The 25,292-nt window shown below is 36.6% G+C and overlaps 1 protein-coding gene across 4 annotated transcripts in view; it reads right to left on the reverse strand.

The window, feature by feature from the left end:
• Nucleotides 1-25,292, reverse strand: part of MTA3 (metastasis associated 1 family member 3) — a 136,401-nt gene that overhangs the window by 25,587 nt on the left and 85,522 nt on the right. For all 4 annotated transcript variants that reach the window (XM_027681854.1, XM_027681856.1, XM_027681857.1 and 1 more), the window contains exons 15-17: nucleotides 18,258-18,344; nucleotides 12,914-13,060; nucleotides 2,589-2,620 (exon numbers count right to left, since the gene is read on the reverse strand). In XM_027681854.1, coding sequence (XP_027537655.1) covers nucleotides 2,589-2,620; nucleotides 12,914-13,060; nucleotides 18,258-18,344 — 266 coding nt within the window. The remainder of the gene's footprint in view (nucleotides 1-2,588; nucleotides 2,621-12,913; nucleotides 13,061-18,257; nucleotides 18,345-25,292) is intronic.

Raw genomic sequence — 25,292 nt, forward strand, 5'->3', positions numbered from 1 at the left:
AGGAAAAAATCCCATTGCCTTAAATTAGCATTTTTAAATTTTTGTTGCATCTGTAAACAAAAAAATCAAATCAAGCAGAGAAAAAGAAGATCACTACATGAAGGAAAAAAATCACTAGAAGAAACCAGATGTGCTCAGATGACTGATAATAATCCATAGTAATTGGTTCAATATATTTTGCACTGACCTAATTAGACAGGATATAGTTTAATACAAGTTTAGAATTACCTTAAGTTCAAATCAGCTATTGATTCTGGTTTGCCATACCAGAAGTGTTCTTACTTGCAAGGCAATAACATTATACTTTTAATAAGCATCAAGGTTTGGGGCTGGTTTAGTTATTCACAGAGATGTAAGATAAATGCAAAAATTAAAAAACACAGTCTCTACACAGCATCAGGTTATAACTGTTGATAGCAGCATGCAGACACACATTCACTTTGGATATAGAATTCCATTTAAAAAACCCAAAGACTATTAAAAATAAAAGATTTTCAAACAACAGATCATATACAAGAAAATACCCAAATAGTCAACACAAGTATATAAGTTTGGAACTTCTGGATTTGCTATGAAACCTTTCACAAAACACCTAGAATAGTTTTAATGCTAAAAATCCAAGTCAATTTACTTTTCTGTGCAAAGGAAAAAATCCACCAAAAAAAGCAAAAGGAAACAGCCCTCCCCGAAAGATGAGAGTTGACTTGCCAAAGCATCTGGGTAAAATACTACTGTTTATAGCCTCTGAATGTCATAGGAGTCACATAAAAGCTACATAACCTTTAAAGGCACCATTTTGAAGTAAATCATTATTTATGTAAATCAGTAAATTAGTAATGAAAGACTAATCTAGGCATCTATCCACAGAATAAGAAGAAATTTGTTTTATAGTTAAAACACAGAGCATGCCCTCTCTCTCCCTCATCTGACATGGATGCTTAAAAAATTTTCTATTTTTTAATTTTTATGAAAAAGGAACTAAAACAAAAAAATAGGGGGACATCCATATTGAATATATAATCTCATACTGTTTCTAATGCAAGGAATAGCATATTTTCAGCTTTATTCATAATTTCTTCCTACTCATTGGGCAGTAAGAAATTTTCCTTTACTCATTCAATTACATTTGCTTTTATTGCAAAGAAGAGTTTGGCTACAACCATTTCACACTACACAGAATATTTATTTTTATTTGTACATTTATTTAAGTGCAAAGGAAAATTACTGCACATTGACTGCAGAACATTAGTCTGAGCGGTCTGAGTTGTCAGCAGAGAGGTCTGGAGAGGTTCACAACGCAGGAACCTTGAGAACTCAAGCTATTTAAAAGCCTTTTGCTTATCTCTTTAAAAGTTTGGACATGTTTTGGTGTGAGGAATGAAGAGTAAAGGTTTCACCAGCTTCAGCATTAATGTCCTACTCTTTTCCCAACACCAATGCAGAATTGAAAAAAGACTGAAAAATTTTTCAATCCCTTCCAAAATTTTATAGCAGAGGAATACACTTGAATAACTAAGCATCTTATTTTGAAACAAATTCACAACAAACAAGGACTACAACATATCCAGTAAAAAACAGAAACATCACTGTTTTCAGGCATCTCTACTATTTTGACATGTTGTGGTCTGTAGTCCCTACCTATTTATAATCCATTTGTACTGGATTATTAATAACTATTGATGATAAAAGCAATTAACTATATTAATCCTTTGTCCCCTGTAGAATCAAGTAATCCGTGTGGGAATTTCCATGTCCCACAAATGTTGTATATACAGAAGAGGTAAATAAACTTGAGGGGATACCCTAAAAACTGTAGGAATGAAAACAAACAAGTTCACATCATGTCTTGTTGGGGTTTATTTTAAAATTTCAAAACTTGTCTCAAAAACTGGTCTTTTTCCAAAAACAGATAGTCCTCTCCCTAAACACCCACAGGAGAGGTATCAATCATTCCCAGAGAAAGGCTTTCTTTATGTGAATTGTTGTCCAGTCCTTACCTAACTTTTATTTAGGAGTTTGAAACAGAAAGAGACCGATAACATTTCTCACCCTATAAAAACCCAAGACAGACACTAAGTGCACACACAACATTTTTATATATAAAACTTTCTAATCTCATTTCTGAAGGTGTGTCTGTCTGCTTAAACATTTCTCTATTTCTGGAACCTGAACTATTAAACTCAAGGTAAAGTCAGAAACTGGCCTCCCAGGACTGTGGTGCAAGAAATTACTCACCTATTGTTTTGAACTTTAAATGTGCTCTGACACGTGATACACATAGAATGCAAGAGATTTTATCAACATTAATTTGACATGATCAAAAATGACTTAAACACATAACACAGAATTGTAACTGGATTTTTTACCTCCTCAAGCTGTCAGCAGTGGTACCTCTAAAGTTATTAAAACTCTCCTTTTTTCCCCAAAAGTTCTTGTGAAATAAAGACAGACTAATTTTATCTCTACAGTGATATCAGACTTTAAAAAAAACATGCCAAAGTCTTGGGACACTACTATATCCACTTCATTTTGAAAGAAAAAATCATAACTATAGACAGATCAATACCTATAATCTCCTCTATACTTACCATTATTGTTCTTGTTGTATGGCTGGATGATTCTGGAAAACAAAAGAACCAGAGCATATTAGAGTATTGTCTTTATCCATAAAAGCCCTATTTTCTCGTGCTCACCCTGAAGGCTAAGATGCTACTGTTCAGCTACAACAATGAACGCATCAAAAATGAAGAGGCTGGAAAGATTTCGCATGAAATGAGCATGAGAATCATCATTGGTCCTGAATATATATGGCACACTATAAAATGCTGTTAACTGCACTCATTCTCTTTGCTTAATTATCCTCTTCTGCAAGAAAATATAAAAATGGAACTAATTCATAATTCATGTTTCAAGAAGCGTTTTTTTTTTCATTTTGCTTTTAACATATGGCATCATTTAACATGGAGGATTAGCTCTGCAGAAAGAAATACAGACAGTAGCAACATAATTCCATTACTGTTCCCATTTGAAAAGGTTTTATAAAACTAGACAACCATTTTTATGAGAATTCTGAGACAGATGCTCAGTTTGAAATTGACAAGTATATTGAGAAATGTAACATCCAAACATGTTAACTATTCTCTCCTATATGATAAATCTAGAGTCAGTCAAGTGAATTCATGGTTATATTTATATAAATTGCAGAGGAATAACTACTAGACAAATAGGTAACAGATTTTACCCTGTTGTTTAACTCAAATTACTTCTGCTTTTTTCTTTCCCCAAGAACAGAAATCTCTCTTTGGCTCTAAAATACTAGTTTACATATTACAGACATTGTTCTTTTTCAAAGCAGTGCAACTTCAGCAACTAAACATCCTCATAAACAGCTTAAAAATCTGCAAGAAAATTCACTGCTGATCTATAAGATGCAAGATGATGCTACTAGCAGTCTCACAGACTCGCTCAAAAATTTGGGTAAGACATCTTATTGGCTCTAGCAGACAGAGTTCTTAAGGACAAGATAGTTATCAACACTATGTTCAGTTCTGCATAAAATGTACACAATTTTGCATTAATTGAATCAGCAAAGTCTCAGTCCTGCAAGTGAGATAAATGTACAATAATTACAATAGGTTTGTTATTCTCCTCTTGGTTTCAAATTGCCAGTCTTAGAGGGGTTCCAACTGGCATCACTTAGACAAAGAATTCTCCAGGGATTTTGTTATTGTCAAAAATAGTATTAAAGAGATTAAAAGGACATGAGAAAGAACAGCTGCACATCTTTTTCTGGAAAAAAATATGGTAATTAAACTCTCAAACTGACATTTCTCTTTCGTTTTGAGGAGTCATCTTAACCAGTCTGAAGATATCATTCAATCACTGATAGAAACAAAGATAAGCCCAATTTAAGAGTCTCAAACTATTTAGAAACTCCAATACTCATCAGAAATTCCTGTATCTAGTTTATATATACATTTCTACAAGTCTTCCTCCTCAATCAACTCTAATTAAAAAAAAAAGATATCACTAATATTACATTGATAAAGGTGCTGTAATGTGAATACCTACCTAAAGCCAGCAATATTTTAGTTGTGAATTCCTCTACCAGTGTTCTTTTCCTCTCTCTTTTCACACAAAAAATTACTGTATGTAAAAATACATTTAGGTCACCAGTCTTCCAGACAATTTTTAAACTGGTACAAAAAACAAAATACTGTGACAGTCTATTATTTCCTGATACCTGAACATATTTGGCATTCTTATAAAGTAATAGAAGATCTCAGTAGAGTGAAGAACTCTATAATCTGTTAAGTTTTTATCTTCACAGTAAAGTTATTTTTGTTATGACAATTTTACTTATTTTTTGACACACCGGTAAAATAATATTTCAGGACCTGACTGCTCCTGAGAAAACCCAGAGACTGCATTCATGGAGCTATAACCACCTGAAAAACTCTTAAGACTCATTCCATTTATAAGCCTAAATACCCAGAAAAAAACCCCAGCCAATCTATCTCCAAAAGGAGATTCCTGAGGAATCCTCAGCTTAGGCAGAATTATCAGGTTAAACAAAAAGAGGCTGCTTCTCTCTTGAAATGTAGAAGAAATACATTAGACAGCAGTTTCAGTCATCCCCAAAATGATCACAGTGAACAAAGAAAAATTCACACTTTTTATATTCAGATACAAATAATAAAACCTTCCCTCTTACTCAGAGGTGCCATACTTTTGGCATAGCTTTCTATACCAAATCTATAAAAACTATGCTTAGCCATGATTGTCCCAAAATACTCAGATACCCTCTCAGTTCCACAGACAACTGAGAGTATCTCCCTAAAACAAACTGAGGGACAGCTGAATGTACCTGGAAGCTGTTAAACAGTGTATATTTGAAGAAAACCTGATGGACACTGCTAATTCAATGCCAGCAGCTGTTAACTTCAGGATATTATCATACTGATAACTTATTAATAAAACCCAGGAGTGAAGAAAGATCTGTTATATTTGTAAATATCCCTGTGTTATATCATACAATAAAAATCATTCTCTGTTTTTTGCTTATATTTTTCTTGCTGTAGATACTGAAATATCATCTAAGTTGCCAAACATCAAAGACCTGAGTATATCCATAAATCAAAAGGTAGGGAAAGAACTATTTAATAAGTAGACATAGTAAAAAGATTCTAGGGTCTAGCAGAGACTACTAATTAAGGCGCCATTGTTACTCAAATTAAACTCCTATATACTCTGATACACAAACATTCAGATTTTAGAATTGAGGAGATACTGATTTCTTCCAGAAAATAATTACACCCTGATTTGGCAGGGTTCTGCAAAACATTATGCATGAACACACACCAGCCAATTCTGTGGAAAACTTTTAATTAAGGCAACTAAGAAAGAAAGCCCTTGCTTAAAAAGGCAGTCACGCAGCATTTGAAACCTTTACAAAAAGTCTGCACCCCAGTGCAAACACCAGTGAAGCTGAAGGACGTCAGAACTTATTTAAAAACCACAAATATCTTGGTGTTCAACAGAACAGAAAACAAAACTTTGGATTTTCAGTTTTACCTGCCAAGTTTCAGAATGCCTTAGGGAATTTAAATAATCAGGTTTGAATTTCAGTGAAACTGGCACCAGTGGACATCTGGTTTATAAATGAGTTCTTACAGCAAATGACTTTGTGCAAAATAGTGATCTGTACTTGCACTACTTCAGTAGAAAGGGAACTCCAGGATACAGAATGATTCTCACCTTATGGCCAGTGAAGTGGATTGCTCCACTTTAAACAGAAATGACCAGACATCATCATCATCATTAGAAGAGCTTTTGGTGATGTGTGATTTACAGTAAATGCAACTTCACTGCTGACAAGATGTTTATAAGTGTATTATGGTGGAGAAACTGATGCACCAACAGCTGAAACTCCCTAAGATGCTTCTGTGCTCTTTCTACAACACATTTATTTGAACTCAAATAGAAATGAGTAAGTTGTAGAAGAAATTTCTTCATATTAAAAAGTGCTTTACCAACCATTCTGATCAATCAAGTGTTCTCCCTGTTTACAGGCACTATGAGACCATAAAATTTCCCACTGTGAAAACATTTAAGGTTAAATCAGAAAAAGTGCGCTGCTAAAGGATGGTGTCAGCTACAGAACTATTTCAAGTGTACATAGTATTCCCCAGTAATGTGTTATTTTTTATTCCCTTAACAGTTCTTCAAGCCAGGACAGAACCCACATCCTTAACGTCACTCCAGTCCTTTTCCAGCTGTTCATGTGTTATTTGTATACATGCTGTTCTTTATTTCTGCTGATAGAAAACTTAGTTTTCTGATAATTTCTTTCTCTTTTATATTAATGGGGTCATCAACTATACTAATGGGTAAAAGGTGTCCTATTTCTAAACCTTCCAGAATAAATATGCTTGAAGATAATGTAATTTTACACATGGAAAATAAAGGCAGACTGGTAATAGCAGAGCTGTTTAATCCTAGTAACATCTCAGCTTATCATGGTGCTTAAGACTTTAGAGGTTCTTTTCATCCAGGATGGATCACCTTGGGAAATAAGCTGAGGGAGGAAGACTACTTCGTTATTTCTTCTCCATTTGGGTTATGAATGTTTTAAGTAACCAAACACAAATATTTTTTCCCTACCAGCTTGTAGCAACGGATTAAGTGACATTTTTACTTCAAAAGCATTATTAAAAACAAATAAATACATATATATGTCTTATAATAACACTGAGTTTGAGGAAGACCCTTATTCTGCCAAGAGAGAAATTTTAAACACTGGAGAAACAATATACAGACGAATAAAAGAAAAAACGTACAAAATTATCACAAAGCGTTTTCCCCAGGCACAGGAACTTTCCAGTTCCACTGCCTAAGCACTTTCTGAAGGTGCCTCCCCTATTGCATTATGTACTAAAATTGTTAAGAACTATTGCTCTGCAATCACAGCTTACGAAAAATAATCAAGCTACTTGACAGTAATCATACACAGAAGCTCTTTGAGTATGAACTCCAGATCTTGAATCCAGAACATGTAATTCATGAGGTAATATGCTGCTAATCCTGTTACCCAACAGACAGGATTCTCTTTCTGCAGCTGTAATTCTTTAAAATTATACTAGGGGAAAGTAGTGATTCCAGGAATTAAGTTCTGGCTATCTGCATTGTGTTTTAAATGCTAACTTAATTACAGTGTTGTTGCCGTTTGCTGTTTTAAAGGCTGATTTATTCTGCCAATTAGAGAAGCCAGTGTTACTGCACTTTCATGTCTACACTTTACCTGTATATTTAAAAAGGAAACACTGATTCAACAGCAGAAATGGGGCAGTTCACCATGAAGTGCCCTTTCCTCCATCTGCCATCCCACACACCTTGCTCTTTCTAATCCCTGATGTCATCAGTGTTATCAGAAGCACATGTTGCACTGGTGAATTCAGGAACACAACACTCTAATCTTTTCATAAGCATTCATTTCCTTCATATAACAAAAAGGAAATGATCTATGGCACACTTAAACTAGTGCATTAAAGCCTGAATGTGATTCTAGTTTTGTGCCTATTTTTTTTTTGTGAATCAAGTCTAGGCAAAGAAGCCTTACACAACCAAAGACACATTTTTGAAAGAAAGGAAATGAATGTAAAAAAAAAAATATTAATAATAGCCCCTTATGCAATTCCTAGTGTACTTGCACCCTGGGAAATAACTCCCATTTCTCAAGATACAGTAAAGCTGAGCATTTCAGTTGAATGGAAATTGTATTTTGACTTTGGCAAAACAAAAAAAATCTCTATATATATTTAAAAAATCCACAATACAGTGCTATGCTAATGCTTAGGAACAGTTTTTTCCAAAGGAAATTCAAGGAAACATGGGTTTGCAGAAATGGTTTTGCTCCTCCCAAGCACTTTGCTGCTTACCTTCTCCCACTGAAAAATATTCTGCAGTTGGGGCAGTCTTCAGACACTTCAGAATGGAAGACTGTCCTTTTATTTGTAATCAAAGAATCTCAAATACTTGGGAGATAACTGTAAAGTGAATTCAATGTAGGCAAATGATCACCACACATTTATCATTGTAACACAATAAATAATTTTCTCAATTTTAAGAAAGTCTAGGGAGAAAAGACATTTCTCTTTTATTTTTTTGGACAAAAATATTTTCCTCTGAGGTGATTACTTTTTGTGTTAAGTCACAATACCATTTGCATCACTGGGGTTGGCGGAATGAAGACTGAAGTGGGGAATCATCAACTCATTGTTTCATAATACAAAAATTTAAATAAGGGGAAAAAAATTAGTTGAGACATGCAAACATGAGATGCATTAGCTTAGTTTTATAAATGATTGACAATGTCAACAGTAACACCCTGGGTTAATTAAGGTCTGTATCATTTTCCAGGCACAGTATTTGGGCTCTGTAAGTTGCCACTAGTTCATCATCCTCAGTTTCATCATTTGTACCTCTGAAAAAGCAAGTGAATATCCTGACCACAGTAATGCAAGCTTTAGAGCATTTTAGTTTTCTAATAAATATTTAAAATTATTGCTTCCAACTGGACAGCAAAAATAGACAGAAATTGGCTACTCCTTTGCAAGTTGCAAAAATTAAAAGTGAAAAGGTTGTTAGGTCAATCTCCTGAGGGTCAGAGATGGTTTTAATGACTTTGCAGAGAAAGGCAGGACAAGGCTCTTAACATTTTCATAGAAGCATAATACTAATATATTTGGGGAAATAACTGAGTCACAAACACCCTTTTCATAGTCCTCTGATTCTCCAATAAATGAGAGTAACACAACATCAACTCTTCCTGAGATCTATTTTCCATGCTCACATTTCCATCAATATCAGTGCACACATTTGACTAAGAGATCTGTAGCTAAATATTTCAAAACATTTTCTGGCTATATCAAGGATCAAAGCTAGAATGCAGATGTCATAAGTAAACTTCAGAGGGAAAACTGACTGTGGAACAATATACAACCTTTGTTTCTCACTTTTGGGAAGACTGAGTATACAAAATTCATCATTAATCATACTTGGTGTTTCAACTTGGAAAAAAGGACAAAAGTATCTTGCTTATCACAACTCATTTCTTCTCTTTCAGTTGGAAATCAATGGTATGTTAAATGAGGTTTATAACAATTTTGGTATATAGTTTATTAATGTGTAAAAGAAAATTTAAAGTAATAAAGTGCCAGATGTTTTTTGGTATGTCATTCGTGCTTATAGCCTGTCACCCCAGCCAAACATCTCCACCTCTATCGAAAAGTAGTGTTGTGATAAAAACAATCAGACATCTTTGAGAAAAAACAGCACAGTGCTGAAAAAAAATCCATCCTACAGTGAAAACTCCTTCCCTATAACGTCTTTTCAAATAGGTTTACCTGAACACATGATGAAGCACATATTAGAATTGTTTTTTCTGTTCCAAGAAAATTTGGGGCAGGAAAGACTCCAGTCTCCCTGCTTGTCAGTTAGGCTGACAAGTTATTTGTTTGTCAAAGGAGAGTCTCAAATTCCCCACGGCAAAATAGGATTGAAGAATAAGCCTTTCTTCCTTCTTATCTCCTGAATAGCCAATACTATCAGTCATAAGCAGAGACAGAAGGATTGACCAAAAAAGCATCTAAGAGAGAAGGTACATTTTTTTGAGTTCTTTCTCCCTTTGACAATTGCCAATCACCTCATCTTTCTGGGCCAGATATATGTGGGATCCTAGAAAAACAGACCCCAAAATTGTTGCCTCATTCCTAGATACTTCATGTATCTGCTGCACACTTCAGTATACGCAGGAACAGAAATTTGACTGTTGAAAGAATCCTCTTGAAGGCACCAGAACATTTTAGCTGGAAATACAGCAATAAAGGTCCAGACAGGGAAGAGAGGAGGATCAGGGCTGTTGATTAAAGTCTCTTCAGCTATGAACAGTCAGTTCTTTTGTTTCTGCCCACAAATCACGCAATTGGTATCAACAGGCACAGGCTGATTTCTGTACCTCATTAGTGACGTTGATATCTTGGACATCCTGTGGATATTCTGGTTCTGATGCATGTAAAGGTAAGGAAATGTGTGCCAGATGACAGAGATTATTCTTGTGTAAAATATCTCTACTTGATGTTTCCAAATATTATAAGCAAAATTATCATTACTCACCCTGCCAAAACAATAGGCTGACGTGAAACTTGACTACTTGGACGTACGGCTGCTCACAGTTAAGCAGCTTGTGGGTGAAAGTAATTGCACAGAATAATTTCAGACACTGTAATTTAAAGATCAGATTCAAAATATCTGCAAAGCCCTTTACAGTCACACCTAAATCTTCCCATAATCAACTCCAGTCATAAAACTGGATACATGTAACATTCTGCAGCATCGTGATTTTCTGAAGATGGAATTTTCCCATTTGAAAAAGGTTGTCTTCACTGCAGAGAACCACTTAAATATCTTATGCTGGCTTTAATTTCAGCAGCAATTGACATACTGCACCTCAGAGTAGTTAAAAGCACCAGCTTATTATTCAAAAATTTCCTGAAGTACCGTGACTTGTTTTTATCAGAACAGCAAAAAAACCCCCAAAAATAAAAAACAAACAAACAAAAAACCCCCCAATGAATCACAAAAACACAACAAAACAACACTTTATGGCATTTTTCACTACATCCTACAGAATGCTAGATTTGATGCTGTTTGAAAACAAAATGAAAACCACTTTTTTAATACCATCCAGCAAAAATCTTCCTCCTACAATAAGGGACACAGAAACCTACAAAATGTTCTATCTAGCTACATACACACACATACATACACATACATACACAGTGCTTAAGCAGAGCAATTTCATTTATGTCCATGACTTACACAAGGGTTCATACATACAACTACAACTACATCTCTCACGACTGACACTCAATAGCAAGATATCAGGGCACAACATCCCCATTTATGAAGAGATAAATGAGCTCCCTCATCATTCTTGATAAAGATGGAGCAATAGTAGTTAGAAATTCCTAACTCCTCACCACAGAATCTTGTGCTGCATTGGCTAAAAGCAAAACTCAAGCCAACATAAGATTCCTATAAGAAATGCTAATCATATTCTTGTTTATTATTCTTAAAAACATTTAACTAAATATTAATGATGTTTCTCAATCTTCCCCCAATTCCCCATAGAAGCATAAAGAAGTGCCATTTCCATAATGCACTGCTGTATTCTAAATCAATAATTATTAATTTGCTTAATAACAAATTCTGTCAAAATATGTTACTCACCTAGGCAGTAAGACTGACTTAAATTATGCTAATCTAAATATATATTTGCATAAGCCTAAACAACATTTACTTGAATGCTGTAAATTATTGTATATCTTAAGTAACATATCTATATGGCTTCCTTACAACAAATTTCTAATACTGGTGGGAAAAAAGTAAACTTGAACATGCAGACATTACTATGTCAATAACATTATGAAAATAGCAAGAAATGAGACAATGTAAGTCTCCTGTGCTCCTTTTTGTTAGTTCATTTCATCAAAGCATGCACTGAAAGACAGAATCTGTCATCATCTCCATAGCAGGCTTTCTGGATACTGTTAGTTGATACAACGCAACAAACCCTGAAGTAATCAATAGCATTTTGGAATCAAAACAGCTTTTTAGTATATTTATAGTAACACAAAAACTCTGGGGGTTGGCAAAACCTTTCACTGCACAAATAGTATGCTGTGGTCAGGGAAATTACACAGAAACCACCATTTCCCAAGTTGATCTGGTCACTGAGTGTTTGCTGTGTTCTGAAGAGAAGCTGGATAAATTACAACCAAAAATATATATTTTATATTTACCAAGAACCAGAGGAGTAGGTAAATGGTAAATATTAAAGGTAAACATTTTTAAGTCAAAAGGAACAGAGGACCCATGCTGTTAAGTACCATTACTATCGGTTTGTTACTTTTTTGTTGCATTTTATTTACACTTCACCATCTTTAAGTAAAGAAATGGGCAAGGATAAGAACCAAAATAACCATTTTCAAGTACTAAAATAGTCTTTTTTGCACTAAAATAATACAGATTTCAGTTATTTAGGATATATGCTTTCCAGTACGTTATGTTTTCATGGAAAATAGATAAGCCAGAAATAGTTATCTCCTAAAGCAATGACTTACAGTTCTCAATACTGATTTTTCAAATTAGATGTTATTTTGTGCAAATTGCCTTAACACAGTTAGCTGACTGTTTGATACGAACTAATCAGTGTGGCTAACGACTGGTTTTATACACTCTTTACTTTGAAGAGAACTAAGTAGAAAAAAAATTTTACAGATTTCCAAGCATGCCCCCTTACAGGGACATAAGGAGGGACTTAATCATAATAATGTTTACCTTGATCTTATTGCTACAGTCTTCTCTGGAGAAGAAACGTGCAGGTTGTAGCAAGATGAGGGTCAGTCTCTTGTTCCAGATAACAAGCAATAGGACAAGAGGAAATGGCCTCAAGTTATGTCAGGGAAGATTTAGTTTGGATAATTGGGAAAATTTCTTCACTGAAAGGGTTGTCAAGCACTGAACATGATGCCAAGGGAAATGGTTGAGTCATCAAAATAAAACATACTGCATCTCTGCCTTCATCAAATTTGTTTTATTCTTTTCTTGTCCTTTTTTATTTTAATCAAGATTAGTAAGAAAAATGGTAAATGGAGTTTTTGTAAGAGAGGGCATTAATATATCCTTGTTCAATGAATAAGCACCACCATTCATTGCATTGATGTGATAAAAATGCTATCCATATCTTACATTTTTTAACTCTGTACCCTCCTATTTAATGTCATCTCAGGTTCACAGAAAGTTTTGCAATTCAGAGACTTAGAGAGTATTTCTTTTAGGTTCCTTCACATACCATCAAGACCATTATGATGGCTGTAGTTTCTTTTTCCCAAAATACTTAATGAAGAGTGATTGGAGGGTGCAAGTAATCGTTTTGCACTTGGACTTTGAAGGCTTGGTGTTGACCTGATTACATTCGGTTTCACAGCAGGATGTATCTCTGAGAAAAAAAAGAGAGAGAGAAATTATGTGTACTTGATTTTAAAATAAAGAAAACCAGTCTATTTCATATATTAAATTTACTTTCTTCTGCACTTGTGTGTTTACAGGACCTTGAACACTTCAAACATAAGTCTTCATACCCACAGGTCCTCCAAGTAAGAAAAATCTATATCACTTTAGATTACCCAAGTTCAATACTATAGTGTAGATGTATAGGGATTTCAGAGATTGAAGAGAAATAAACATAAAACCATCTGAAACAGGTCTATGTTTATGGTTTTTTACCCTTTTGAGGTTTGTATTGAAGCTACACACCTACAGATTTTTTTAGGAAGGAAATAAAAGCATTTTACTATAGTGAAACCACTTCAAGCTATTCAGTATTTTCTCTCACAATGAGAAGCTTTAAGGGATCTTCCCACATAGGAGTCACAAGGTGCAGGAGAGTCAGGGGGCCAGCCACTGTAGGGCTCTGCAGCTCAAATTACCCCAAAACTGCAACGGGAACACTCCAATACACTCATTACTGGGGAGCTTCAAACATTCTAATGTGTTTCATACAGAAGGAGAAGAAGGAATAAAGAGGGTAACAGGCAGCAAAGTGCATCTGGCCAGCACACTTCAGGGTGGCAGCTGCTGTGTTTGCCAAGAGCTGATACAGTTGTATGGAAATTTCTCAGTTATCTGCCAGATAAAAGTGGCAAAAGGAAGCCTTGGTCGAGTCTGCTTGTTCTTCATCAGGAATTTGCTGAACCAACTAACTTATTCCTATCACACATTTGGGTTCAAAATGCCACCACTGTGCACAACCTTGGGCAGACCCAAATTTGTGTGTGAAGTCAGATGCCTGAGGGCAGGTCCTGTCCTTCTGACACAGCCACAGGGCACCAGCTGCCACCACTGCGCAGCTTATGAGGCACTCGCAGCCCAATTACACCAGACACTTGATGTCCCCAGACAGCAGAAGACACCTCTGTCTCACCTCTGGGCTGAGAAGGTGAGGGCAGAGGGGCTGGAACACAGATCAGGAGAGTACTTTCTCATATGCAGCCCAGGTTTACAATTCCTGAAGAGTGCTTCTTTCTGCTTTTCTGTATACAAAAAGCAGAGAAGCTGGGAATAAGCAAAATCTACAGTGAGGCCAGATATCCAAGAAGGCTCTCCAGCCTCTGCCATTCACAGCTATCATTCCAGAGGAAGAGAAACCATTGCATAAAGTCAAAGTCCATTGCAACAGCATGTTTCTCCTCTATGGCATTTCTGAAGGAAGCCCGACATCCAAGCACTTGCCTGCCCTGCCTCATGCTTTTGTTCTCATGGCGAGCCCTCAAGGGCAGCTGGCAGATACCCAGCCTGCCCATCCCACAGGCAACTGGCCATGGCTACAGGGGAGGCTGGGGGTGAGCTACAAGAAGTAGTGAAAACTTTTAAAAGGTAGATACATAAAGGTGGGAAGGCCCAACAGTTTCATCAGTACCCAAAGGAGTGGAAAGGAATAGGATGGCCACAGTGACTTGGTCAGGCTGTACCGGGAACAGCATGCCAGGAGGAGATAACGCCAACAATTTTCACATTGGAAAAGACTTTGCTTAACTGTTCACCATTGGTTTGGTTGGAGTTTGCCAGCACACCCTCAAAGCATGAACACCCTCATACAAGAAGCTTCAGGAGGGTCAGATAAGAAACATAGAGCAGGGTAATGCACAGGCAAGTAGAGAGAGAGGGTACAGGTAATCTCTCCAGGGCAGTAGATTTGGGCATGCAGCTAAAGGCTAGTTTAGTGTCACCAAATTTCTCACCACTTAATTAGATGAAAGCTTCTAACTGACATTCACTGCAGTATTCATCTGCTTTTCGTAAAAAAAAGTTTAGGAACACCAAGCACTTAGCAGATTTCTAACATGTCCCATTTTTCTTGCTGTAGGGAACAAGCATCTTGTATTTTGCTTTTTTACTAAAATGCGAACTGAGGCATGCTTAATGTTATGAACATTACTGATTGCTAAGGCAAAACTTTAAACTGAAATAGAAACACTTGTGCCATTTGCTGTAGATGGTCGGAATTTGGATTCTAAAATGTTCATTTGGCAATCTTTTCCAATTTTCTGAAGGAAATGGTAAATTTTCAGGGCTAACACCATTAAATTATAATTCCATTTGCCAAAGAGTTCCAGTAGCTGCCACAATAGTCCCAAGCAGCTGTGTCAACATATGAGAACACAAGCTCCTTCCATCTACAGCATATAGGAGTTGCATTTTTATATTTTCAAGATGAGCAAACAGTTGAGTCAGGATGCATTTCCTTCCTTTGACTTTTCTTAGTTCAGCAGTCACTAATCCTCCATTAGTTTACCACAAAGGCTGTCTCTTCTCTTTCTGCAGTAGAGGAAGGCAGCAAGAACAAGCTCTACACTTAAGTTCCAAAAAGGAGTTTAATTAAACAACCAGGACACTTCCCAATGGACTGAATCCTTCCTTTGGGGTCTTTACACCTCACACTCACTCCTCCTCTACATATAGACTTGCTTCAAATATTTTCATGCCTTGGATCAACGCTTTCTAACCAGATGTTTCATCACACCTGAGAGGGGTAAGGAGGCATTTCAGTGGTTTCACTTGAATTATATTATCCCATTGTATAATTGCATTATGGAATAATTGTAATTATCAGTCTTCTAATTCCTGCTGCTCTTATCCTTGTTCTATTGCCTAGTAATTCACTGAAAATCTTCTAGCTACCTGCACCTTTTGCTAACTCAAGAGAAATGACTATAGCATCCAAATTACCTAAATTATCCCTTTACCCACATAACAAATAATCAGTTGGCCACATTCTTAAATAAAAATAAGACAGAAGTAAGAAACTATGTGTCAACAACATATTAGGAAACCAATTAAGAGGATCAGATTACCAGATTGCAGCCTCAAACAAGTGGATAACAACAATAACACTAAAAAGTTCTCCCATTTCCACTCATGTCAGTCAACTAAAAAAAAATAAAAAAACCCAAAGCAAACAAAGAGAAACTGAAGTCTCCTACTGAGTCACTTAAATAAGCATTCTGGATTCCAGAGGTGCTTAAGCAGCTGCACCTCTCTCTCATCTCATCTCCTCAACATGTATCCCAGTTGGAAATGTTAGCTTGGTTTCCTCATAACTAGGAGGTAACAAAGGACATTTAATTAGCCAGGGGTTCACCTTAGGGGCTTTGTTTTAGTAAGCACAGTGATGACTGAAGGGATTAGAGAGGATTAGCCCTAGCTCTGTGGCAGACAGGGCCTAATTTTAATGCTCAACCTGCCTCACCTGTGGAACTGGCAGCCAAGAAGCAGAACAGGGATAAAGTAAGTGATAACCTAGGATGTGCAGGGCACTGAAATCCTCTCTGCATTACCAGAAAGGTTGAAAACAGTAACGCCCTGAGTCACACAGTTAGCTGTATGCCAATAAATTCCTATGGGAATGGCATGGGAGGAATTTTAAAAAGAAAACAAATGCCTCCTGTATAAGCTATGACATGATATTTAATACTAATTTTTATGAAAAAAATAATTCAAGTATTACTTGTTTGCTGAAACATGCAAAAATCCCAAATAAACAAAAAAGTCACAAACTAAAAAAAACACACGCACAAAAAAAACAGACCAAAAAAAACCACCAAACCACAAAACAAATGAAAACAAAAAAAAAACCAAACAAAAAAAATTCGCCAAGCTAAATGGCAAGCAAAAAGCCATTTTCCAGTCATCCTTATAGAGCTAATTCAATATACTATGTATTCAGGATGTATTCTGGGTACTGCACTGGGTACGCTTCATATCCCTGCAACACATTATTTGCCTTCAACTGTAGTGGGATACCTTCACTTGCCATACAGTCAAATGCTAAGCAGACTCTACAGATACCTGGTATATTTTAGCACTGCTAATCTTCTATCACACATTCACCTAAGTACGCAAAATGCTGTCTGACATTGTTCATCCATTTACTCCCATTAAGCCTACAGCGTTACGCTCCCTCAACGAGTACATAACAAGGCATGAAAAACATGCAGTGTCCTCTAAGTTTACCCATGTTACCATTTCTTCTTTTGGCTGCACAGACAGGTCAACTGGATGAGCCATCTCCTGTCCGGCTTCCCCCCTTACAACCACAGCTCTCCCAAGTCGACCAAAGCAGTCCTTTCAGCACACGTAAGATATGCAGCCAGGATGCCTGTAGGAAATTATCACTGGCTTTTTTCTTAAACTTTAGGGCAGGAGGGATCAAAATTCACTGAGAGTGGCATTAATGCTTCATTACACAGTTTTCTGAAGTTAGGATTTTGATAAAATTGATGTTCTGGAAGAGTAGATGTAACTACATTAATAGCTAATTTCTGTTTCAGTAAGGCAAGAGACTTACTGTTTACTTTGTTCTAGTACAAAAAAACTCTTGTTGATTTAATTTTGAGCAAAACATTCAGACTGAACTCTATACTCAGCTTCACTTCTGCAGAATGGAATTAACAGCAGAATTATTCACTGCTTCTCTGATCAATGGTTTGATTTCTATACTCATTTGAGTATTAACAGCCTCTGGGTTATCACAATTCTTATATGACTGTGTAAATATTTAATAGTCAGTGATAGCTCCTTGAAAAGAGTATGATTTTCACTTGCTTTAGCAAGGAATCACTATTAAGTTAATGGGGAGAGGAAAAATTCTAGTAAGAGTTCATTGTCCTCTTGGCTGTGATCTCAGTACAGATCTCATTGCACCTTTTAAACTTAGGTCATCAGATTACAAGATTGCTGTCTTGGTGTGGCTGAGGTGCCCTTCTTTTAAATATATAGTACTGCAATTGGATTCAAGGGGCACGCTAGAGCAGCACTGAGCATACTAAATATCTCCCCTCTGAGCATTAATTTTTTTTCATTTAGACTACCAGACCATTTTTCACATGCCAAATTAGATCAGATTTCATTCTGACACTTTAAACCAGTATCAGAAGAACTTCTGCCTACATCCTGCAAGTTCAATCATGCAGTTGTGCAACTGATAGTGGACCATCATTATTATTAATTTATTAACTTCAGAGCTTCTTCTTGTAACTCAAAGTGTAAATCCCTCTTTCTATGCACATAGGATTATAAAGCATCAGTACACACTGAATGTTGGTTTGGTTCGTTATTCTCTGGAGGCAGATACGCACCTAAATACCCAATGATACATGACAGGGGTTTTCTGGTGCTTTTAATCTTCAGAGGATTTCCAGCAAGTTCACAATGTCGATCTGCATCTGAGAATTTTAAAGAATAAAACTCAGTTTAATTTTTTTACTATCACCAATAGAATTAGGACATACCAACCACTTTCTGTCTTGCATTTTTGACACAAATTTCTTTTTTCCTTTTAGCCCATATTCTCCTTTTTTTATCAATACTTATAATGATGGATATTTAAAGGTACGACGTTCTCATTCATGCAAGTGATCTTATGGTTATTCTTTTTTTTAAAGTCAATGTAAGTTTTAACACCATTTTGATTGCATTTTTTGCTTACAAAGCAAATGAAAAGCCAGCTAGGCAAATGAAACACAGATGAAAACATGAGTACTAAATGAAACGCAGCTCTAGCTATTAAAAGTAATTTACATTGATTCTTTATTGTTTCTTACAAGCTCCTTTGTTTCTAAATGGGGCAATACAGAGGTAAGGATTTAAAGCTGGCACTACTGACGTTTGTCATGTCTTACTTGCATAATGGTGATTCATATAATGCCTAATAAGTAAAACTGAACAGAGGGGTTATCATGGCTTGGGAAAGAAACAAACAAAAAAACAACCAAACAAACAAAGCAACTCCTTCATGGTAAACTTTTGAACAAAGTGGCCAGTTGTAACCAAGTATTACAAAGCTTAAAGGTCTCAAAGATTGTAACTTTCTGCAAAGGACATGCAAACTAGCAGTGCACTAACTGCCTTAAATTTCATGCTACTACTATGAACTCACACCTCTAAAGGTACTCTGAATACATAAGCAGAGATTCCATGTTTGTCCCAAATATAAAGTGTTACTATGAAGATGTTTATGTTTAGACAGTGAAGTCAATCAATTTAAGGCAAAAATTTACAAGGCACCAGGTTTCAGTAAACAGTTCCAAAACTACTGAAAATATACCATCTTTTTTTCTTTTTAAAGTTATTCAGAGTGACTGGGTTTATCTGTCTTCCAAGAGCACATAAGAAATCCCCACATAGATTTTCCAGTATCCCTAGTATACAGGTATTCTGTTCTATACAAAACTGCACTCATATGGTGATGGTGTAAATTGAGAATTCTATCATATGGAATTGTATATGTATGGCCAGTCTTCGCGAACGAAGATTTTGGGTCTTTTTACCTTTGGTCTTTTTACCTTTCCAGCCTGCGCAATGGATTTTTTAGGTGAGACACAGCATGCGCTGAACTGAGCCCATCCTTTAATCCTAAGGTTCATCTGCCAGGGCCAAGCGAGCTTGGACAATGGCAGTGAGGTCCTCAGGACGTAGGTTTGTTTAGAGTGACCTTCTCATAGATGGATGGCCTCACAGGGCTGACGAGCTCCATCTGCCCGGGGGAGTATCCCTGACCGGGAATCAAACCCGGGCCGCGGCGGTGAGAGCGCCGCATCCTAACAACTAGACCACCAGGGGTCCCCAACACATGGAATTACTTCCCACAAATACCTACCTAAATGTACTCTTTTCTTTGTATAGTTTTCACACATGCAGATCTGCATTTCTCAACAAGCTTTACAGGAGGTACACATTATAAATAGATTCTAATTGCAAATCCACTCTGTGTTTTATCAGACTGCTCACGTTTGCTTCATTCCAGCACATGAGATGAAGTACATAGTCACAGGAAGAAGATAAGACACTATGTAGAATTATTTATAATCTTATATTTTATGTCATGGCTAGGCTTCGCGAACAAAGATTTGGGAAATATATTTTATGTAGCTCTGTGCAAAAACCATGAAGGTTCTGAATCCACAGACAATTACTGAAATAAATATTGCAGATGTTCAGAGATGTTTTCAGTGCAGCAGACAATGAACAGCTTACTTCAATATATTTGGGAAACTACTTGAAATTCTGGAAACGCCAACTGGCATTTGGGCAGCCCAAAGCTTCCAGAGCCTTAATGCTGAGTACACAAAGCACTTTATTATTTTCTCTTAATAACAGAATATACCATCATATAAGGGGAAAAGCTAAAACCTGGTGCCTTGAATATTTTTAATATTTTGTAACACCTGAAATATTTTAAGTGACAGAGTAGAACAATGTGTCTCCACTGACTACCTCAGTAAAATAAGCACAGGCTATACAGTATTTTATAGCTACTTTGAGAATACCAAAGCATTGCCTAAGAAGTAATTAGTAAGAACATTTTCCATCTACGTGTCTTCACTGTAAAAAAAAAGACACTAAATCCTGGAGATGTATTAATATGACAACTGGGAACACAGACTGCAAAGACAGCACAGTTTCCATGTGTGAGGTAAAGCATGTTCACCAAAGCTGAGTATTACAAAGCACACTTATCTATGAAAGCTGTTAAGTACTTTTAACAGCAGCAAACTTTGATCCACAATATGGTACTCCCATACAAAGTGCAATAAAGTTTATGATTTCTATGCACAACACACAGAAAACCATACAAGTTAGATTGTGCATCACTCTCAAGTGTAAAACCATTGAATAAAAAACAAGTCCTAAAATCAAATATGAGCATCCATATGCAATAAAAGTCTTAGTAAAATCAGTGAAATAGTGGAAGCTAAGAGAAAAATATATTTATTAAAAAAGGCGTATTATATTTTATAGTATATTTTTCAAGCACAGCAAAAGCAGAAAGTGTGCTACTGCCTGTAGCAATAGGAGATGATGAAGGTGTGAGGAAAATATTCAAGAAAGACAAAGGCACAGCAGAAAAGCTGAATGCATTCTTTGCATTAGCATTCACTACAGAAGCACTTAAAGATCACTTCCAAAATAATTTTATGAGGAAAGTATGAGAACTGTGTCACATCAAAGACTCCATAGGAAATATTTCAAATGAACTGGTTAATGAATAAAAACAAGTTACCAGGACCAAGTGGAATTCATCCAAGCAAACTGCTGAGCACATATGCTGCTGGTGCTTAATGAATGCTTAAACAGTCTTGGTTCAAGAGAACAAAACCAGGGCAAATGTGATAACATTCTTCAGTAAGTAGGTCTGCAGAGCGGCAAAAGGGTTGCACTATTAATAGAGGCACACAGTTAAATATGGAAACATCAAGGGAGCCAAAAAAGACCTTGCAAAGGGGAAAACATGTTTAATGTGCTCACACGACTCACTGTCCTTGCCACAAGAAGGACGACAGCGCACTGGGCCTTATGAGCACACGCGCACCCAGCAGGGCCAGGGAGGTCACCTGTTCCCTCAGTCCGTGTGAAACAACAGCCAGACTCCATGCTGCGCTGTGGGATCCCCACTACAGAAGAGATGTGGACACACTGGACCACATTCATCTACTGGAAAGTCCCCTAACTGGTTGGGAACTGGAGTACAGGACATACGCAGAGTCCAAGGGACTGGGTCTGGTCAGCCTTGGGACAAGAAGCATGAGGGGAGACCTGATTGCCCCCTGCAACCTCCTAGCAGTGGAGCAGAGAGACACCAAACCAGACCCTTCTCAGAGTAAAGTAGGGATAGGGTAATCTACCACTGCTTTCTGTGAAGCAGCCACAAGCTGGGAGACAGGAAAGTGTCAGATTTAAGGAAAAGATTATTTACTCGGAGGTTGATCAAACACTGGAACAGGTGCCCAGAGAAGTCACGCGGCCTCCATCCTTGGAGGTACATAATGTCCACCTGGACAAAAGGCTCATGAGCACATGAACTTTATGCAAGAGGTGGAATTAGAGACCTCCAGGGGTCCCCTCCTACTTACATGTCCTATAAACCAGTAACTAACTGCCAGTGTCATAGGTCTGCCAGGATCCTCTGAAGGGATCATGACATGCAGCTGATCCGGCATCCAACTTGGCATTTCAATGAGCTTTTAACAAACTCTGTCACCAAAGACCTCTGCTGCCCAGATGTTACAGGGTAAAAGTTCTTTTCCAGGGATTAGCACCTTATTAAAATTAATTGTCTATGTAATCCTCAAAGGATCTGTGCTGTTCTACATATAAAACATCAGGAAAAGAAGTGATTAGAGAGTTAAAATTTCCTGATAAGAAATTTCTGAGCATAATCAAAGCTAAAACTGATTGATATCATCACCATCAAACACCACACGCAAATTAATTCTTAAGGGGTAAAATGGTTGTAGCACACACACATAACGATGGGTTCTACACCATCACCAAGCAGAAGAGAATTCATTAAGTCAGCATCCTCTAAAATCATGGGAAACCTGTATCTTGAAGTGCACATAATTTGGGGTACCATAACCCTAAAGACGATACAGTACTATCAGAAAAACTCCAAACATTACAAACCACAGTGTGAAACATTCTTTATGAGGTTTTGAACAGAACAAGTTCTTAACCTAGAAAAGTGATGACTGTTGTGGGTACTCCAGAGGTGAATGAAATAATGAATGCTATGAAGAAGATAATATCAAATGAGGTTGTGCTTTTAGATCTGAAAGTATTTTTTAACTATCTCCTTTTTCGAACCAATTTGTAGGTCTCTTAGAGAGACTCTCATTGTCAAGTTATTTGTCTGACATTTCATCATCCCTCTATCAAAATTCTGATTATCTAATGAATGTACTGTGCCCTCCGTATTCCCTGAATTGTATTCTTCTTAGAAACTTCAGTAAAAAATAGCGTGCTCTTTTCATTATTTTCCTGGCTACTAAAATCTGGCACAAATTGTACTCAAAGACAACGGAGAGAAAATATTTTTATCCTAGATGCAGCCAAAAGCTCTTCTGCAGCTATCAAAATCAAGGATGAAAAACACAGTTTGTGAAACAATACCCATAAATGTTACTCACTTCAGATGAATGGGTAGTTTTATGTCAGTAAAATATAAGCTCTATACTTACAAAGACAAATCAGGAACGTTTTGCATATTCTACCTAGTTTTGATTCGTCTTTGTTTCATCAAAGTAGATCACAAGCAAGTACTGTGTACCAAACTTGTTAATAAATCTGAAGATTCAAAGTTATAAGTTTTCATCATGAACAGTATACCCATTCCCTAATAACTATATATATTATACAGATAATATATTACCATGCAGTGAAAACATTTTGACAATCATGTCTACACACACAGCATGTAGTTATCCAGATTTAAATTACTATAATTAATACATATATTTATATTGATAAAGCTATATCCAAGCAATGGAATAAAAAAATCCATCAAAATATCCCTGTGCTGAAGTAATAATGCTTGCAGATGCATGGCTCACTGCCAGGCACATATCAACCTGCTTGTAAGCTGGGAACAGATCCAATCTTGCCAGTGACTGTCGAGAAGAATGCCGACTTTGCTTTCCTCTAATTAAGAGACCTTCCACAGACATCATAGTTTTGCTTCACCTTCTAAAAAACATGCAATATATTCAAACTAAAAGGTAGGTAGTGCATGAGATTTAAAGCATGAGAATTTCCTCTTACCAAAGCAGTTCACCAATTCTAATTATTCCTGAAAATCCATCAGACAACTTTATTGTCAACAACTACAGAGAGTCTATTAAGTTCAAGCAAAGCAAAGTTTGAAGTTTCCATGATGGGTTGTGCTCCTAGCCGGAGGTGCTGTGCCTTCTCAACCTCCTGGTGGCTATTCCTGGATTCAACTGGGAAGTAAATGCACCATCTCCACGACCTCCTGCTGGCATCTGAGCAGGAGTCATGCTACAGGGTTCACTAATGAGAAAAATCTAACTCTCTACACTAACTGAAGGAATAAAGAACACAGAATAGGACCTTATTTTCTGCCAGTGGGCTGAGCAAGCTGATGTGGGTGGAATTACAATAACAGAAAATGCTCTGTCGAAATCTGGTTTTGCCTAAAAGATGGTTGGGCCTGAGGTTAGCGTTCTCAGAGGCTTCCATGCTCCTCTGAGACAAAAGAAGTACCTGCAGATGCATTTAGGTGGAATGCAAAAACCTATCTATTTTATGAGTAAGTTTTGACATGCTGGTTCAGACAGTCTTTCTCAGAACTGGAAATTAGTTTCATTTACAACCTGGTACTTCAACAAATTGCACAAGACTAAGGTGGCATAAAACCTGTTACACTGCTGGGATAAGTGCCCTACCAATCCTTCCGTCTGCAGGTTTTATGGTTTCTTAGTGTTGTTATAGTGCCTAATGCAATAGAGTTGTGAAACGGTTACAGTTTCAAGAACTGGTTTGGCACACACAAAGCGTCAGGTGAGTCTGACATAGCATCTAAGCACTCATTAGATTCAAGTTTGAGCACACCAACAATCTGGAAAACAAATTCCAAATCAGGTCTTGAACATGCTAACACCATTTCATGCCATATCACATCATAAGTGACCTCCTACTCCGGCCAGGTTATTATCTAAGCATATCTGTAACTTTAACTTACAGATATTCATTCAATATTGTAAATACTCGGCTGATTCAGCATAGGAGATAATTTCTGTTAATTTAGCATCTCATTTAAAAATCTAAATTTAAATTACTTGCTTCAAGATAACCTTAGAAAAAGATTCAGGGCATTCTCAGGAAAAGAGAGACTATTTAGTTCTAACATTAAAATCTACAGAGTGCACTGAGCAGAGGTCACCAGATATAAGTATAGGAATAAAACTACAAAACTATTCTTTTTATTTACTTACTTATTAATCTTTACTATACCAAGATTATGACAATGACAATGTAGGTAAGAGCACTGTAATTATTCCAGATAGATTGCCAGAAACAGAATATGTGTGTGTGTCTGTGCATATCTGCGTGTGTACAGAGAAAAGTGAGTTATATTAGTTGAGGTATAATCTGGTTTCCACCATTAGAAAATTATTTTAATGTTGTGTTCAAAAAGCCCTGACAAGTGCGACTTTTTTTTTCTTCAGTCTATGTTTGGTCTAATCAGAAAGCATCAGAATTCAAAAAGACAAATTGCAAGGTCCAAAAACTGCTATAAGCAAAAAGAATAATGAAAGACAGAGATTATAGGGGAAAAAAAAATCTTACTGCTCATTGTTAATTTGATGTGGCAC

This window comes from Neopelma chrysocephalum, unplaced genomic scaffold, assembly GCF_003984885.1.
Source record: "Neopelma chrysocephalum unplaced genomic scaffold, ASM398488v2 Primary Assembly neopelma1_61b, whole genome shotgun sequence".
Lineage (NCBI taxonomy): Eukaryota > Metazoa > Chordata > Aves > Passeriformes > Pipridae > Neopelma > Neopelma chrysocephalum.